The 17,259-nt window shown below is 38.3% G+C and overlaps 1 protein-coding gene across 3 annotated transcripts in view; it reads left to right on the top strand.

Moving 5' to 3' along the window:
* Positions 1–17,259, top strand: part of MPP7 (MAGUK p55 scaffold protein 7) — a 152,767-nt gene that overhangs the window by 26,518 nt on the left and 108,990 nt on the right. For all 3 annotated transcript variants that reach the window (XM_069859439.1, XM_069859438.1, XM_069859440.1), the window contains one exon: positions 15,717–15,883. In XM_069859439.1, the coding sequence (XP_069715540.1) occupies positions 15,847–15,883 (37 nt within the window). In that variant the 5' untranslated portion in view covers positions 15,717–15,846. The remainder of the gene's footprint in view (positions 1–15,716; positions 15,884–17,259) is intronic.

A 17,259-nucleotide genomic window follows, 5' to 3' on the forward strand; every position in this document is an offset into this window, starting at 1 on the left:
TGAGATGGGGCATATTTTGGGGAGTGGTAAGGGAGGCAGAATGATTATTTATGACTGTAAAATATGGGCTTGGGTGTGGGGTAACTGCAATGCTAATGGCAATCATAGGTTGTTTCAAGATGTGCTTGCTTGATTTTTATAGGAGGAGTGACCTTCCAGTTCCAAGATAGATTTGATGATGAGACAAGTGCATATTGCACGTTGTTGTTAGCAAAGTTTCGAAGTAAACCTGAGAGCAAATGCACTTCTTTGTGCTGTTTCCAGGGCTATTTTTTTTTTGCTTTCCATAAGGGCCAAGACAATTTTTGCTTTAAATGCACAGGCAAGGGTGGGTTTGTTTGGGTTTGAAGGAGGAGATAAGCAGCTGTGCGTGTTTAATTGTTTTTATCACAGACAGACCTTGCTTATATTGATTCAGTGAAGAGGAAGAAGAAGAATAGTCATGGGGCTCAGAAGTTCTGCGTAGGCACTTTCACAAAGTGGCTGGTAATGTACAGCAGGGTGGCTGCTTTCTGGTGCTGCGATAGTGTTTGGGCTGCTCTCAACTGGAATTTGACTTCAGGAGTGAAGCTGACCAGCTAATGCTGGCTGGTTGTCAAACTCCTCGGGTCTTAAAAAGCAAAGGGAGGAGGTTGGTGGCTTGCTCAAACTGAACCTATCTCCTCCACCTAGTGTTGAACAGCATGGTTTAGTGCTTGTAGTGCTTATGAAGAACTTATTGAGTGCCTAGTTGGGGTGTTTTATTCTTGTATTCAGAGTTAAATTTGCAATTAGAGCCTTTTGTTAAATTTCCACAAGCTTCCTTTACCTCCCACCCCCTTTGTAAGTTCCTCCTTATGCAGCAGTGGTGTATTTTGCAAATGCTTGGGTTTTTTACATTAGCAACCATTGTACAAGCACCCATGACATTGCTAACAAAATTGATCTCTGACATACTGTAGATTATGGCTATTGTACTAGAAGTAACAGTGGGTAACCAGTGTAACAGAAGTAACCAGTGGGTGTTTACTGAGTTAGACCTTCTGCAAACCCTGTTACTGTTGCCTGTGACTGGAGGGAAGTCAGAGGCTGGGGCGTGCCCAAGGTGTTTATTCCATGTTATTTAAGCATGTCTGTCCAAAAGAGTGTATTTTGAAAATTACCTATCAACACTGTGGTTTTTGCATTGATTGCTAAGCTAGAACTCCTAGTTCTGTTTTTTTCAGTAAGTTTGTAATTCATGAGGGCCCGCAGGGATTTTTTGCATGTGGCTAGGAGGGAGAAGATTAACAGGTCTCATTCATCCTCTCTTGTGTCAGCATGTATGAGATGTATTCCACAGAGAAGCACACTCTGCACTATTCGATTATTTGCATGTACTTACCTGTACATTTTATGTCTGATTAACCCTTGGGGTTTTTTTTTGAATGTGGCTATTATCATTTATGTGTTAGTTTCTGTGTATGGTTTCTGCTTGAAATACTGTGATGTGGCACTTACTATCCCTAAAGTAATAATTTCTCTTTTATCTGCAAGCTGATAAATTGAGTCTATGTTATTCCTACTTGTTTTCACTGTAGAAAAATATATAAAGAAGTTTTTTTCTTCTCTCTGCTGCTGTACTTTCGCAGGTAGGGGCAGGACAGAGGCAATGGCATTGTAGCAGAGACTTTCAGGACCAGAGAAGCTGACCTTGGAGAAGCACAGCCTTGGGCTTCAAGAATGTCTTGATTAGCAATGTGTTTAAAACTGAGTTATTTCAAACTAAATTAATAACAATTAAAACTTGACTTATGCTTGACATTTAAATTAAAAATTTCCTTTTGAAAAATAATTTGAATCTGTATAGCTTTGGTCGAAACATTACTCAGTAAAAATCCTGTATAAACCTTTTACCTGACCAGTGTTAATCAAACTCCTAAGTCCATTTGCCTAACAGCAAAGACTACCAGATGTGTGTTGTCATTGTAGTTTATTGTCTGTGTTTGGTAGGTCTTTCCATTGTGCTTTTGGATGCAAGAATTTAGACTGCATTGAAAAGCTCTTCCAGAGTGCTTTTGTGCTTTTGTACTTCCATTTCCTCACCACTCCCTTGCTGATGATGGTTATATTACTTTTGTAATATATAGTGTTCTGTTTTGTTTCAAACTGGTGGTCTACATAATGATGAAATATCTTCTGTTATCCACTTAATAACTTTTAGGGAATTAACTTCTAGGTCCTAGTGTTTGTTTAAACTAGTTTATAATGTTATGAGTAACAATTACAGGACTTGTGAAAATTTAAGTTATGTGTCAAAACCCTCTTAGTATGCTTTAATCATACTGCCGTACCTGAAATGAGCTGTGACAGTGATATTTTGGCAAATAATATACCATGAAAAACAGGTTTATACTCTAATATTTTCCACAAATATGAAGCCTACTGATGAGTGTGAGAAGAGTAGTTATGAAACTGTATGAAATTTAGACTACATAATTATATTGCTATGCTGTAAAAGTTGCCAGTGATGTGTGAAATTTGGCAGCAAAAACTACTGCTGCTTTTGCCCTGCTTTTTATCTTTATGTCTTTTCTTCCTCTCCTCCTTCACCACCCTAGTTGAAGGTCATAGCAGATGCACTGGGAAAAATCTGAGCATCATTTTCCTCCATCATGAGGCCAAATTTCGATTCTGTAGAACAGTCTGTTTCAGTTAGACTGACTTTGTCATTGGTGAGTAGATTCTGCTGTATATCAATTCTGTTTTTAAGCATAGACCATTAGTTCAAGAACATTAAGATTGTCAAATTAGAAGTTACATAGACCAGATGGCTAATTGGTTGCTGGAATATGATGATGCTAAGTTTTATATTTATGATTAAGCTGAGAGTTGTGTGGGAAATGCTAATACAGTCATCAGCAAGGAACGGAAGAAATTTGCTTCATTCACTTTGGGAAGAAGCCCAGAATGTTGTCACTTTTGCCATGGGAAAATGACACCATATATCAAGGTCCAAAGCACTGGCTTTGGAACCAGTAAGGCTCAGAACCTTCATCAAAATAACAGAAAGAGATGTGAAGTGGGAAACTGGAGTGTTTACCTGGAACTGAACTGCTTGAAGAAGGAAATAAACGATTTCATACATTCACTACAACTTGCATTTCATATCTTGGATATCTTTCCTCTTCAAGCTGTCATATGCTTTCTAGTGAGAGGTTTTCAGATTAACTTTTTTTCAGTGAGAACAAATTTCTTTGACATTCTTTCCTAGAATGTTACAGATAAAAGTAAGGACTGGCTTAGACGTGGACATTTTTCATGGAAAGACAAGTTATCTCCAGGAAGGTGTGTTAGTTCAATTGCAAACCAGGCAATTCACTGTGTATGTGTACTTTGGAGGGTACTAACTTAGAAATTCAGTGTAGGGGAATGTTTTAAATATCCAACCCATTTTATTCCATGAACTTTCCTTCAACCTAGGAAATGTAACTAGTATCACAGTGGTGAATCTGGTAATAAAGAATGTGTGTGCACAAGCTATGAAGCACACTATGAAAACCTGAGTTTTGTCCTCTTTGACTTTTTTTCTGGTTTACTCTTATTTTGGTTAAATATTGCCTTTATAGTAAGGAACCAGACCACAAAATCTGTAAATTGCTTTTATCATTTATCTTCATTAGAAAAGCAGAAGAATAAGTGCTTTATTAGTAACTGTTCTGGACTGAGATGTTTTAAAAAAATTACCACCCTTGAAGAAAGACTGACCGACAAAATAGAACTTCAGCAATATTCTGCAGCAGCAAATTGCAAATATTTGTTTTAATCAGCACTTCTCCAATTTCTTAGCTTTTTTAGAAGTATAAAAATCCAGTTCCTTGTGTCTTGTAATTCTAGATAAGATGTGTTAAACTTACTTCAAGACAGGTAGGAGGAACACTCACTGTTAGAAGATTCAGTGGGTTTTCATACCTATTGTGTCATTGTTTATAGATCATGCAATTTCACTTATTAAACAGTTTGCACACAATTATTTCAGGTTTATGCTTACGTAATGTAGAAATGATTGCTTTTATAAGGAGAGGGAATAAAGCTAATTTTAACTGATTTTCTCCATGCAGCCATGTATAATTACATTATTATATATCTTAAAGTTCATATTAGATAATTCCTGTATATTTGTTTCTTAAGCAACCAGATGCAGACCTGTGTGTGACCTGAGATGAGGAGAGCTGCTTTCTCCTTACCAAAAGACAAGATGAAAGCCATGTTCACTTATTTGAAAAGTGCAGGAGCTCCCTCTTCTGGCTTAGAGCGCTTGGAGTTGAAACTTTTAGTGAATGTTCTCAATTCATCATGTTAAGAAATACTGTATTTTGAATACTTACATGCAGAAATGGATTTTTTTTTTGTATCTTGGCTGTCGTGGTAAAATTTGGTTCCGCCCTCAAATACCTATGGGGATTCTTCTCAGAGTGCAGTATCTGTTTCTGTAGCCTTGCTCTGTACCATCATAGACAGTGGATTCCAACTCTTGCCAGTGTGGTATTGCTGGTATGATCGTGACAGCAATAGTTAACATAGGTGGAAGTTCCAATGTGATCTCTTCATTTAAGTCTCACTTGAGCTTTTCACAACTGTTAGTAGTAATTTGAGTATTTGATGGCCACTTGGTACAAAGCCCTATAAATCTTCATACGTTTAGAAAGAAGAAGTGTCTTTTAAGAACCTTGAAAGAGATTTAAAGTGGATGTATATGTACTGTGCCTCTTTCTCTCCCCTCCTTTCCATCTAGGGAGTGGTAGGAAACAGGAGGCTTCCTTGCTGGTTTTGTTTATTCAGTCATCCTCTTTTCATAGCCTCTGCAATGTTGCAAATGCTCTGAGAAATGTTATAGTTATTTCAATTTGGTGGGGCAGCACCTGAGTCTTTCATATGACATCGTTCCCAAAGGTAGGAACCTGACTGGAAAAGAAGGCACTGGTGATAGATCTCTTGCCTTAGCTGTTTAAAAAATAATTTCCTAGTTCTGAGAATGCAGAATGATTAAAAAAGTAAGTATTCAACTGACCTCTGTCAGCATTGTGCCTTTAAGTCTCTGTCACCCCAGCGGCTGAGAGAGCTGGGGTTGTTTAGCCTGGAGAAGAGGAGGCTGAGGGGAGACCTCATTGCTCTCTATAACTACCTGAAAGGAGGTTGTAGAGAGGAGGGTGCTGGCCTCTTCTCCCAAGTGACAGGGGACAGGACAAGAGGGAATGGCCTCAAGCTCCGCCAGGGGAGGTTTAGGCTGGACATTAGGAAAAAAATCTTCACAGAGAGGGTCATTGGGCACTGGCACAGGCTGCCCAGGGAGGTGGTTGAGTCACCTTCCCTGGAGGTGTTTAAGGCACGGGTGGATGAGGTGCTAAGGGGCATGGTTTAGTGTTTGATAGGAATGGTTGGACTCGATGATCCGGTGGGTCTCTTCCAACCGGGTTATTCTATGATTCTATGAAAATAGGAGCCAGGAGTGCTAGTTGAGCCCTGACCGCTGTTCAGTCCCTTATGTTACCATCTCAAGGGTACTTAACGAATGCAAGGAACACACATTTTATGCAATGTACTTGGTTCCTTAAGTAGCTGCACTTAGCTGAATCCAGTTACCTGCCATCCCTCTGTTTTTTGTACTTGATAGGTATTTTAGCTTTTGAATTCAGAGGGGAGATTGAACTGCTGCATGTTACACCCTCTCATAGGAGCATAAGAGAGTGAGACATGTACAGGAACAGTGCATGTTCCTGGTTTAATTTCTCCAGTGCTATTATGGAATCTTCAATGACACCACCTTAAAGAAGTTTTTTTTAATGTTGCTTCATCAAAACTTCTGTAATCACAATGGTGAGGCACTGGAGCAGGTTGCACAGAGAAGTCATGGATGCCTCATCCCTGGAGGTGTTCAAGGCCAGGTTGGATGAGGTTTTGAGCAACCTGGGCAAGTGGTAGGTGTCCCTACCTATGGAAAGGGGGGCTGGAACTAAATTACGTTTAAGATCCCTCCCAACCCAAACTATTCTGATTCTATGTCTGTTTTAGTTTTCAAAGCATCTGATTTTTTTTTAATGTTTCTACACTTTTATTTAGCTACACTTACTGGAGCAGGTATGCTTACTGATTTGTATAGCATCACCTTTCCCTAGTAAACTGCAAGATACGTCATTGGGAGAGACCACTAAGACTAGCAGAAGATGTCAAAGGTTCACTGTCAAACTGCTTAGCTCTGATTTATACAGTTTCAGACAAAATAAGAAAAAATACTTTGGTATTTGTAGCAAATGCCAAAATAGAATCAATGCAGCATTGTTCACCTAGTTAAAATTGCAAAATCCAGGAAATGCAAACATTAAGTTTCCAACAGCAACATTAACTTGGACTCTTTGCATATCCTGTGTTTTCCTGGTATACATCAAGACACAAAGTAATGTATTAAACTGTGAGTTGAACAAGAAAAACAGAAAAAATTCTTCATGTAGGTAGTGCTGCCAAGTTAAGTTCTCTTACCATTTGTGTTTATTGACCTTTTATAATTCTAAATTATTTTCTTTATAAAGACTGAGTATGATTTTTTTTTGCCAAATGAAGTGAAATCTGAGAGCTTGTCTTCACTGCAGTGTGAACTTGACATATAGTTTACCCCTTGCCTTAAATCTGACTCTTCTTCATCCATCAGTGTCTCAGATGTGAATTAAGTGGCTTTTAAACTTGAAACTATGACTTGTTTCTCAGAGGCTGGCACTGATTGAAGTGAGAATGTAACTTAGGATATATAGCTTGGCAAGACAGAACAGAGATCTAATTGATCTATCTTGTGCTAATTAAATTAGTACATAACTAAAATGTGCAGAACGACTGTACTCAGTGTAAATCAAGATTAAAGCATGTCGCTAAAGCTGAGCTCTAACTGTATCTCGTCTGAATTATAATGTATAACTTTGGAAACTACGATTTCTGGAACAATTATATATATATAGGGAGTATTCCAGATGTTACTAAGTGTTGATTACATGCAACTTGGAACATCGGAAAGTCCTACTCTGAAGGTGGTTCCAGTCTAGAGACAGTACAGAGCTGTAGGCAGAAAAATCTCCCATCTGATCCATCTATGGCTACTTGCATGTGTCATAAGCTTAAAGTTTCTTGCCTGTCTGAACTAGTGTAATTCATGTTGTAGAAGAGCCTTAAAGGACATTATTTGGAAAGAAGTAAAGCAAGAACTTGCTAGTCAAGAATAGATTAGGAAAGGGAATCCAAGTTTAAAAGGCAATGGCGTGAAAAAACATAGAGAGCCATTAGGGCTGCAGGCAGTGGCGGGACAGGAATCAAAATAGAGATGGGAGAAAAGAAAGAAAGAAGTAAAAGCAAAGTGTCAGGAGGCGGGGATGGTTGTAAAGAGGGGAGGAAAGCAAGTTTTGTTAGCGGAGGATCATTACAAGAACAGTGAGCACATAGCAGTGTCACCCAGGGAAAGAATAAGATGGATAGAGGTGTGAAACAAGAAACTGCAAGGTTGAATTGGGACAGCAAGGTCTGAAAGGGGAGACCCTCACTCCTGGAGAGAGGGGCACAGGAAAATGCAGATAATGAAAATAAACCTGGAAGGAATTGTCCTGGGTGACGAATCACTGTTGGCTCCAGACCTTGCCCAGGAGGTAGGGGTAGAATGTGAGACAGGAGGGGAGCTTTGTGGTAGCATTTGGGAGTTAGCTGGCATTGGAGAATTTAAGGATGGATGGCCACAGGGAGCATACAGGGAGGAACAGAAGACTGCAAGGAGCATCTGGTGTGCCTCACGTACCAGCAGTGCTGAGGATCTGATGAATGATTGCCTGGCTATTCAGATTCACCTTTTTATTTCGACAATCTGAGCATCCCAGAGCAATTTGGTTTGCAAAGCTTATAAACTTATGGAAATCAAACATGTGTATTTCTCTGACGAGTTCTCCGTCTATGTGTGGTACTTTGTTTTTACTGTGTGCATGTAGACATTAGGACTTTTTTTGCTTACACTCATAATGCAACTAATAGATACCACTTAATAAATCAATTTTTTTTTTCCGAAATTGAGCTAAAGACATGTAGTATTTAGATTGCTTATATTAAATTTTAAAACTTTGCATTAAAGAAAGCAATCTGGAACTGAATAAAATGGAAATTACTGTGGTGAGGTTGGGGTTTTTTTTGATAAAGCCATGTTACCTAAGTGAAGTTTATTCTGCTTTTGTTCTTGGAGGAATAATAGAGATTGTTTATTATTCATTCATTCATCTTTTCCTTTTGTTCATCTGCTCCTATGTAAAAAAAAAAATCATCACATTTTGACCGAAGTGGATTATGGAAATTATGCTCAACAAAGGAGAAATGTTCAGAAGATTAGTTAATCTGAAAGAGAATGGGGGGACAGAACTTCTGCTGTAATAATATATGGAATATAAAACATCTGTGCCTTATTTGGCTCTTGATGTATAAAATGTTGAGTTTGAAAAATAACATTCTAATGTTGTAAGGGATGTTTCTGATTTTGAAATAGTTTTATTTGGGTATTTATGTATTTCTGAGGATGACTTTTGGACATGACTGTTTAACAGACCTCAAAATTGGTGCATGCTTATTTATCAAGCCACAGGACTATGGAGTTGAATATGCTTTTGATGCAGATACTTAGCTAAACTACTTAAATAAATCAAATGTTTACTAGTCTATTAAGCATGGCCTTAATCCTGTTTTGATGTCTATCAGTTGGAGATCTTCCTATTAGCTTTTGTAGATGTGGGATCAAACTGAATTATAATGCTGTAAAAATATGAACTCTGTCTCTAAAAGAGGGGTTGCCAAGCCCTTTGATGCAAAACTTGTGTAATTGTCTGTTAAGCAGTGTTGAAGTTAACATCAGCTATGGCTCATTGGAGCAGATTTTGTTCAACTTAAACAGCTGGCCTCGATGACCTCGATTCTGTGATTCTCACAGAAATTTAAATTGTTCTTTTTTTTAATCCTCAATATTTTGGGGACAGGAAAGGTTTCATTTACTGTGGTCATATTTTTCAAATAAACTGTCAAGAAATCATGCCAGAACAAAACTGTTCGTGTAGGTAATTAATGGAGAGGCTGTGGTACCGTCTGAAAGATATTTTCCAAGAAAAGGAATGGTTTGCAACTAGGAGAAAAGTGTTAAAAGTGTTCCCAAACCAGTAATTCAAACCAAAAGAGCAACCCTTGATCTGAGACATAGTTTGGGTCACATTTTAATGAATAGCTTTATTAAACTAGTTTATTAAACTAATATTATTCTGTCAGTTGGTACATTTTATTTGCAGAAAATTGGATCTGTTTAAGGGTATATGACATTGACTACAGTGATGCTGTTTTAAATTAAACTGGTAGCTTTTAGCATATGTGCTTAAAGGAATGTTTTCATGCATTTAAAGGAATGTGCTCAATTCAAACACTGACATAAAATCTGAGTCTGGACAGAGCTCATGTTGGGTTTTTCTGTATTAAAGACAAGGAAGGTGCACATTGCAAACAGCCATGCCACTGTTGCAATTGTATCTAATGCTGCTTATTGAATGTATTTTGTTTGTCTTATGGCACTAAGGATTTGTCTAAAACTTTTAATGCACCATAAATTATAATGAATATATGCATTAATAACTCACAGTATATTTTATGTTTTAATATATTCTATATTTTATTTGGTTTTGTTCTATGCTAGATTGACTTGTTATGGAAGGAATGTATTTCATACTTGTATTTGGAGAGGTTTCAAATGAAGGTGGTATCTAGATAAACATGGTTTATATTATGGTCCCTGTTTGAGCAAAGAGGAAAAACAATCTGGAAGAAGACATTTGTGACTATGAAAGAGATTTTTTCCAGTTGGCATGCGTTTAAGCTCTTCAGGAGAAGGAATGTATGTATTGCTGAGGTTCTGAAGGAAGCAAATCTTATGCTGTGATCTCTTCTCCCTCTCCTGTCTGTCTTCCAAGTCTTAGCAGAAATTCAGCCAAATGTGACAGAAGAGAAAAGGTTTCAAGATATGGATTTAAGACATGCTTTTGGAAGTGGATGGTCAGGTGGTGATTGGAGTTGTCTTCTGTTAATGACCCAGTGAGGACAGGGTCTAGTGAGAGCTCATCCTTTAAGAGAAAGAGTAAAACACTATGAAGGCCCAATCATGTAGCCTAGACACCAAAGTCAGGAAGGTCACTGGAAATCAGCCTCGCTTCATTCTGATGCTTCAAACTGTCCACTATAGTAAGACCTGAACACTCTCAGAAGCAACCACCACAGAAAACGGGGATTCATTTCCAGTGTTTCAGCACATGACTTCTTCAATGCTCTTTTTTTAATAGTAGATTTTACCATTTAAGTAATATTTTTTTCTTCCATCTGTAAACATTTTCCATTGAGTAGAAACCAGAGATCTCCCTTTTCTGATGTGCTGGGGCTTCACAGTTAAGTTTGAGCCATGGAAGTAGAAGGCAAACTATAAGGTGTTCAGAGGTATGTTTTTTCCAAACTGACTATTTATTAAAGATGTCCCCACAAAAGAATAGGTTAAAAGTTGAGCAGTTTTACATTCTCAGTGGGTGCTTAAGAGTGTCTAAATCTGTTATTAATCTTTTATTCTCAAAACCTTTTAACAAAATGAGCTTGTTTCTAACAACCATGGGTTAAGCTGAAAATTTATGCAAGCTAAACAAAATGGAGAACACTGCTGTAACTTTATACTGCAAAATATTGTGCAGAAGCCTTAAGCTCTTTTGATGGCTAAAAGTTGATGTGATGGCAAGACCTGGAAGAAAGTTAGTGAAGGCAGCTGTCATACTTTTCAGTTTGGGACAAAAGGTCCATTTGGGACAGTCAGTGTTGGTGTGTTAGTTAATAACATTTGATAGTTGCCATAGATATTTTTTTAGACTCAATACCCAGAGGTTTTTTGCCACTCTCCAGTTCTGTTATACCCACAGTTGAGTGAGTCAGAGGTTGCAGCCTCTTGCTTCTGCAGTGTCTTTGAAGACCCATTGCATTTGTGCACTGTGTCCTTTATGCAGCAATTCCAGTTTATGATTTTTGAGGGTTCCTGCTGACAATGTGTGTGTACCACCTACAAGGGCAGCTGACCAGCTTTGGAAGTCTGTCAGGCGCCTCCAGCAGGTTCCAGTAGCCTGTCAGAGACCCTGTGATTGAGGAGGTGGAAACTTCCTCAGAAGAGATTAAGGATTCAATAGATCTCATTACATTACAGCGTCCAAGAGGCTAGACCACCATTTTCAATTCAGATTCTGTCTACCAAAACAGTTTTACTTCTCCCAGTCTAGAAAACCTCCTTTGGCAATTTCCTGTGCTGACTAGGTTTTGGAGGCTTGTATACATGCCTGTAGTCGTTCAATTAGTTGACGCCCCCTGAGGAATACAAGACTGAATGGCTGTCAAATTTCCTGTCTCCACATGAAATCTCTATCTGGTAGTCCGAATACCATTTGCAGGCATGATGGTTTAGTTCTGGAAATGAATGTTATAGTGTTCGTAACTGTAGCATCCTTTAGAAAAACAGGGTGAGCATTTCTTGTATCAAACAACCTGGTTTTATGCCCTGCCCCCCTCCCACCCCTGATTTGTAGCATCTCTAGGTTCATACTTTTTGTTTTTACCTGTTTTAAATTAGTCAAAGTCAGCCTGCTTTTTAAATGTGAAGAAAATCAATTTATATTCATTTAAGTACCAAAAATATTAAGTAGCTTGTAAAATAACCTTTCAGAAGTTAACCTTATGCATTTTTTGAGATTTAGATGGGGAGTCAAAGATATAACCAAGTCTGATGTGTGCTGTCTCCAAAGCGATGATGTTTGCCGTAGAGACAAAGTGACTAATGGAGTCACTTCCATTCAAAAGCATTAGAGGATGCTACAAAGAAGCTACTAAAGCCGAAGTTAGGTAGAAGGTGGTTCCTCTTGGCAGTCTTCAACTGCCTCCCACCCTCTTGTGTTATCTGACTGCCTCTGTTCAGCATTACTGATCCTCTCATGTTGACAACATGAGTGATCTGGAACAAGATTTGTTGCCTCATCCTTTGGTAAGGGGCCTCTCTTATTTGTTGAGATATGCAGAGAAATGGTTTCCTTGGGGAGCAGTAATTCTAAGAGTTGACAGTCTTGGAAGTTGTTCCCAGGAGAATTTGGCACCCCGATAAATTGTATCACCCTAATAAACTTGGTGGTGGAGCGCACTAGAACTACACCTGGCTTGATAGGAATGGTTGGACTTGATGATCCAGTGGGTCTTTTCCAACCTTGTGATTCTGTGGCTTGGGGAATGCGCTCGTATGGAGCACAGGAGTTGCTGAAAGGCAGGGAAATGCTTCTGTTCCTTTTACAGGCATGTAGGTTTATTTTTCTTAGTATCATGGAATCACCAGGTTGGAAGAGACCCACCGGATCATCGAGTCCAACCATTCCTATCAAACACTAAACCATGCCCCTCAGCACCTCGTCCACCCGTGCCTTAAACACCTCCAGGGAAGGTGACTCAACCACCTCCCTGGGCAGCCTGTTCCAGTCCCCAATGACCCTTTCTGTAAAGAATTTTTTCCTAATGTCCAGCCTAAAACCTGCCCTGGCGGAGCTTGAGGCCATTCCCTCTTGTCCTGTCCCCTGTCACTTGGGAGAAGAGGCCAGCACCCTCCTCTCCACAACCTCCTTTCCGGTAGTTGTAGAAAGCAATGAGGTCTCCCCTCAGCTCCCCTCTCTATCATTCAGCCAGAAGGCCCAAGAAATATAAATGTCTTTCATTATGCAAGTTAGCGGAGGCAGAAATAATTAAAATTGTGACTTTTTTTTTTTTTTAAATTAAAAAACGGAAAGCCGAGCTAATGCACGCGGTGCCGGCCGCCGCCGCTGGGGGTCAGGCGCGGGCCGCGCGGGGCCGGGGGCGGCCGCCAACACCCCCCGGGCCGGGGCGGCGGGCGAGGGCGACGCGGCCGGGACAGTGAAACGGCGAAAAATAAACCCTTCTGAGAGACTGGTCGTAACGGGCCTGCTGGGGACTGTAAATGCCTCAGGTGCACTTGATACCGCTGTTACGTTCCTGGCGTTGGCTGCTAATTTTTATGGAAAGATGGATTGAACTTCAATTTGAGAATATTCGGTAATCCCTCGCAGGACGTTCGCTAACAGCTGGTATTTCTGTGCTGCGGCAAATCGATTCCATACAGCGGTCGGCGATGCCTATGGCTGGGCTCGGGCAAAAACTTCCAAAGCATTTTAAATAAAGCGAGCCAAAGAAAATATCGTCGTCACTGCAAAAATGTAGCTTAATTTGCAAGTTAGGGGGGAAAAAAAAAATCCCAGTTCCATTCCAGCAAAATATTAAGCATTTTACTGGTAAGGATTTCATCGGGTCATTTATTTTTCATTAATATATATTTAGGGTCTGAGGGGAATAACTTTATGCCACATAAAAGTTTCTTAAATAATAAGGAGCTTGAAGTTTTTTAATATTGAGTGATTTACCGTGAAATAAAGAGAAGTAAAGAAAATGGTTGAGTTTTTAAATACATGATATGTATGTAGATCAACAAGACTTCCCACATTTCACAGTGAACTTCTTTAAGGAACCTGAATTTCTGATTAATAATAGTGTACGTTTAATGTGAACACTGTGTGTGATTGGGTTTTTTAATAGAGAAAAATACTTAAAGCTGCATATAAATCAAAGATGTCCCATGAACAGTAAATAACTTTGTTTAAACTCGTTTCTTATATGCATGAAAATGAAAAATGCTTCCGTCATTCCTATGGCCGTGGTTGTCCCCCCTCACGCTAGGGACTCTTATGTGCGCTTAGAACATGGTTTCTCCTTTATGGCACTAGTATGTCTTAAGAAGAAAACAAGCAGAATTAATGCACAGTGAATATGTTCCTTTTTAATTGGTACAGTGTGTCCTTGGCTACAAAGTCTTCTTTTCTATATTTTCTTCTTTTAAACTGCACCCTGCCTAGCTCTGCATGTAGATGTTTTACAACTGTGTCATCAGGAGATGAATTTTCATTCTGAAATACTTAACTTATCTCTGTTTTAAATTTTAAGTGAATGGACTTTGTGCTGATTTGATAAAGTCAATTTTTTTTTTGGAAACTGATGTTTTTTTAAGCAAAAAACTAACTTACTTTTTTCACCGCAAACTTTTATAACTAAAAAAACCAACCCAAACTCTAGAATGATCTTAATAGGTAGGTTTTTAAGTGTTAACTTCTGCTGTATTTGCCTTCTTTAAAAAAAAAAAAAAAAAAAATCCATATTTGCTGAGTCTGAAGGCAGACATGAAAAATATTTCTTTGTATAAATGCTTAGGGGAGGAAAAGAAAACCTCTAAAGTTGCCAGACTTTTTAAACTATAGGCTCTGCCTAGGGACGAGTTAACAACTAGCTTATATCTACCAATTTATTTAAAACTTACTAAACAAACCCCTGCAAATGGCCATCAGCATGTTGCAATAATTTCAGCAATGTGGGGATTTTTTTTTGGTGAAAAACAAAATTTTGAACATCATACAGTGTTTACAGCACCTGTATATTACTCTTCCACAAGACTGTTGCCAAGTACAAATGTGTCCAAAATATGCACTTTCAGAGCCAAGATGACTTCAAAAGTCATTCTGATTAATATGGATATGTTTAAAAAAAAAACCAACAAAAATAAACTAGCAACAGCAGCACTAAAATGCTCTTCTCTTTGTTTATTTTCTTATGCTAAAACAGAACTATGCTGCTTTTTAATTCGAAGATCCTTTTGGTTTTCTGAAATCTGGAGAAAACCCTTGTTTTCTGTTAGTTTCTACTTCCCCTGCTTCCTTCCTTCTCCCTGCAAACGCATCAGCCCCTGCCCTCCTATTAGTAAACATTTCCAATCTTAACTCAGATTTTTTATTCCACATGTTTGCATTCCAGTGTCATGTTTTAGCATACCTAAATTTAAATACGTTCACTTATATTTGCAATTGTTTTTTACTTTTGCTCTGTTTTCCTTAAGAACTAGTTAAAAGAAAGACCCCAATTTAGTATCAGTAGGCCAGTGCAATAATTATGTCTTAAAAAAATACTAACTTTGTAGTAATGAAGTACAGAAAAATTCCTTACTAGGTCTGCGTGATAATGGTTCCATCAACTCCACAAATCAAACTGCTGTTTGCCCTAGAGAAGTGTTTGTCCCAGTCTCGCTTTTTACAACTTCAGTTAATATTTAGATTATATTTCCAGATTACAAATGAAAATTGTATGTCAGATCTTAAATGAACTGAAACCAATTGAAAGGAGGTTAAGCAGAAACACTGAAATTACCATGCTAGCAGGCAATTTTATTTTTTTTTCCTGTTGTAAGTAGCAGCAAAATTTGAGTGACTGGAATTATTCACTTTTTTAATAAAATAACCCTAGACTATATTTCCAAAATACCTGACACAGTAGGGTTAAAGAGTGTGAATTACATGAGAGAAATGTGTTATTTTTACAGTAGAACTGGATTATAGGCTAGACTGAAGAAACCAAAACTTTTTTCACCTGGGGAAAAAACACTTAACAGTCATAAATAAGTGCAAAGCACTTTGTTTTGAGAATCTTAAATCAAAAGCTTATTTTGTGATACTGATTGGATTTGGTTAGCTGCAGTAATTTACAGTTTAACAATGTTCTTAATTGTAAAATTCTGTGTCTGTTCGTTCTAGGAGAAACTGAGAGATAGCATAAATCTTCATAGACAACTTGGCTGCAAGCAGTTAAACTGAAATTAACTTCTGCCTTCTGGCTGCAGAGTGCTAGTCTGACGTTCCTCTGTGATACTCCGCAGACTAAATCATGCCAGCATTATCAACTGGATCTGGAAGTGACACAGGTACGCAAGCCAAGGAGGACTACATGTTTCCTCCAGATCTTGTTTGTTAAGTCTACAGTCTCTATTTGAACAAACAATCAAATAAGGTAATTGATTATGGTTTCAACAGATGCTTAATTTACCACTTTAAATGTAACCTTTTCTCCCTGAAGTTACTGTATGAAGCACTACAGGCAAAATAAATTAATTTTTAAAAGTCCCACCACTGTCTTCTTCCGTTCTATCCCCACACTGCAAAGAACAACAAATCCAAACAGATATTATATATTAATCTGAAGAATTTGGATTCACTTCTGAGCATAGTTTCTACAATGTTAACTTGAAAAAGGACGAGGGAGAAAAAAAAAAGATGATATCATACATGCCTTAATATTTGCAGCAGTCTAGACTATCCCCTCTGTGAGTTACAGTTATCAGTGCAGTTATTTCTGAACACAGACCATTTAGTTTTGATACTACTTTAACAAATTAGGAGAAGAAAAATACTATCTCAAGTTCTCTTCCTTCCCTTGCCTTCCACATCAGACTCCAGTTTCTGTCAGTGACTGCAGGCACTGGAGAGTGCAGATATGTAGTTCTTCATAGTTTTATCTTCCTCGTCACAATGTTAGGCTATATTCAAAGGTTAAATCTCACCTTGCTCTTATGTGTACTTTCTGTCTGACAGTATTTTTGTCCCTGTTTTTGGGACAGCTTAAGTTCATGTTTTTGTTTGAAGGCGTTTGGTAAATAGGTGATCTGGCTGAGGTTGCAATACAGACATCTCTGCTTTCCACACCCGTGCTTGTTATTCTAGATGACATTGTTTTATGCACAAGAAGCAACAGCAGGATTGTAAAAACACAGAGGAAGATTTCAAGTCAGGAATCAAAAAATATATATATAAGGGTCTGCATTTAATTATAATTTTAAATAGACTGTACAGTTCACTGATTTTTAATCCACACTTCAGGTCCATGTAAAATTTCTCTTAGACAAATAGGTTGATCTAGAGTTCGCTGTGTGTGTTTGTTTACTTATTTTATTTATTACCATGGGGATGAGAGTTGTATTCAATTTTATTTGCTGGTTTTGTCTCCCTGTGTTTAAGGGATTTGACTGTCATCTTGCCAAACCTGACCTCTACATATCTTTCTTGTCTTCCCCTTTCCCCGTGGAAATAAGCACAGTTGAAGCTGTTTAGTAAGCTAAAACTGAATTTTGGAAGATTTGTGAGGGTCTGCTCTGGCCTGATATTCCTCTCTGGAGCTTTGCTTTCTTTATCATGCAACCTTTTGTGTGCTTCCAAAACCTGCTTTAATAAACCTGCTTTATTTTTTTTTTTCTTCATTATTAATCGGCCAAAAGCTTTCTGACCTTTCAGAAGTCTCAAGAAC

Source organism: Phaenicophaeus curvirostris, chromosome 6 (genome assembly GCF_032191515.1).
Source record: "Phaenicophaeus curvirostris isolate KB17595 chromosome 6, BPBGC_Pcur_1.0, whole genome shotgun sequence".
NCBI lineage: Eukaryota > Metazoa > Chordata > Aves > Cuculiformes > Cuculidae > Phaenicophaeus > Phaenicophaeus curvirostris.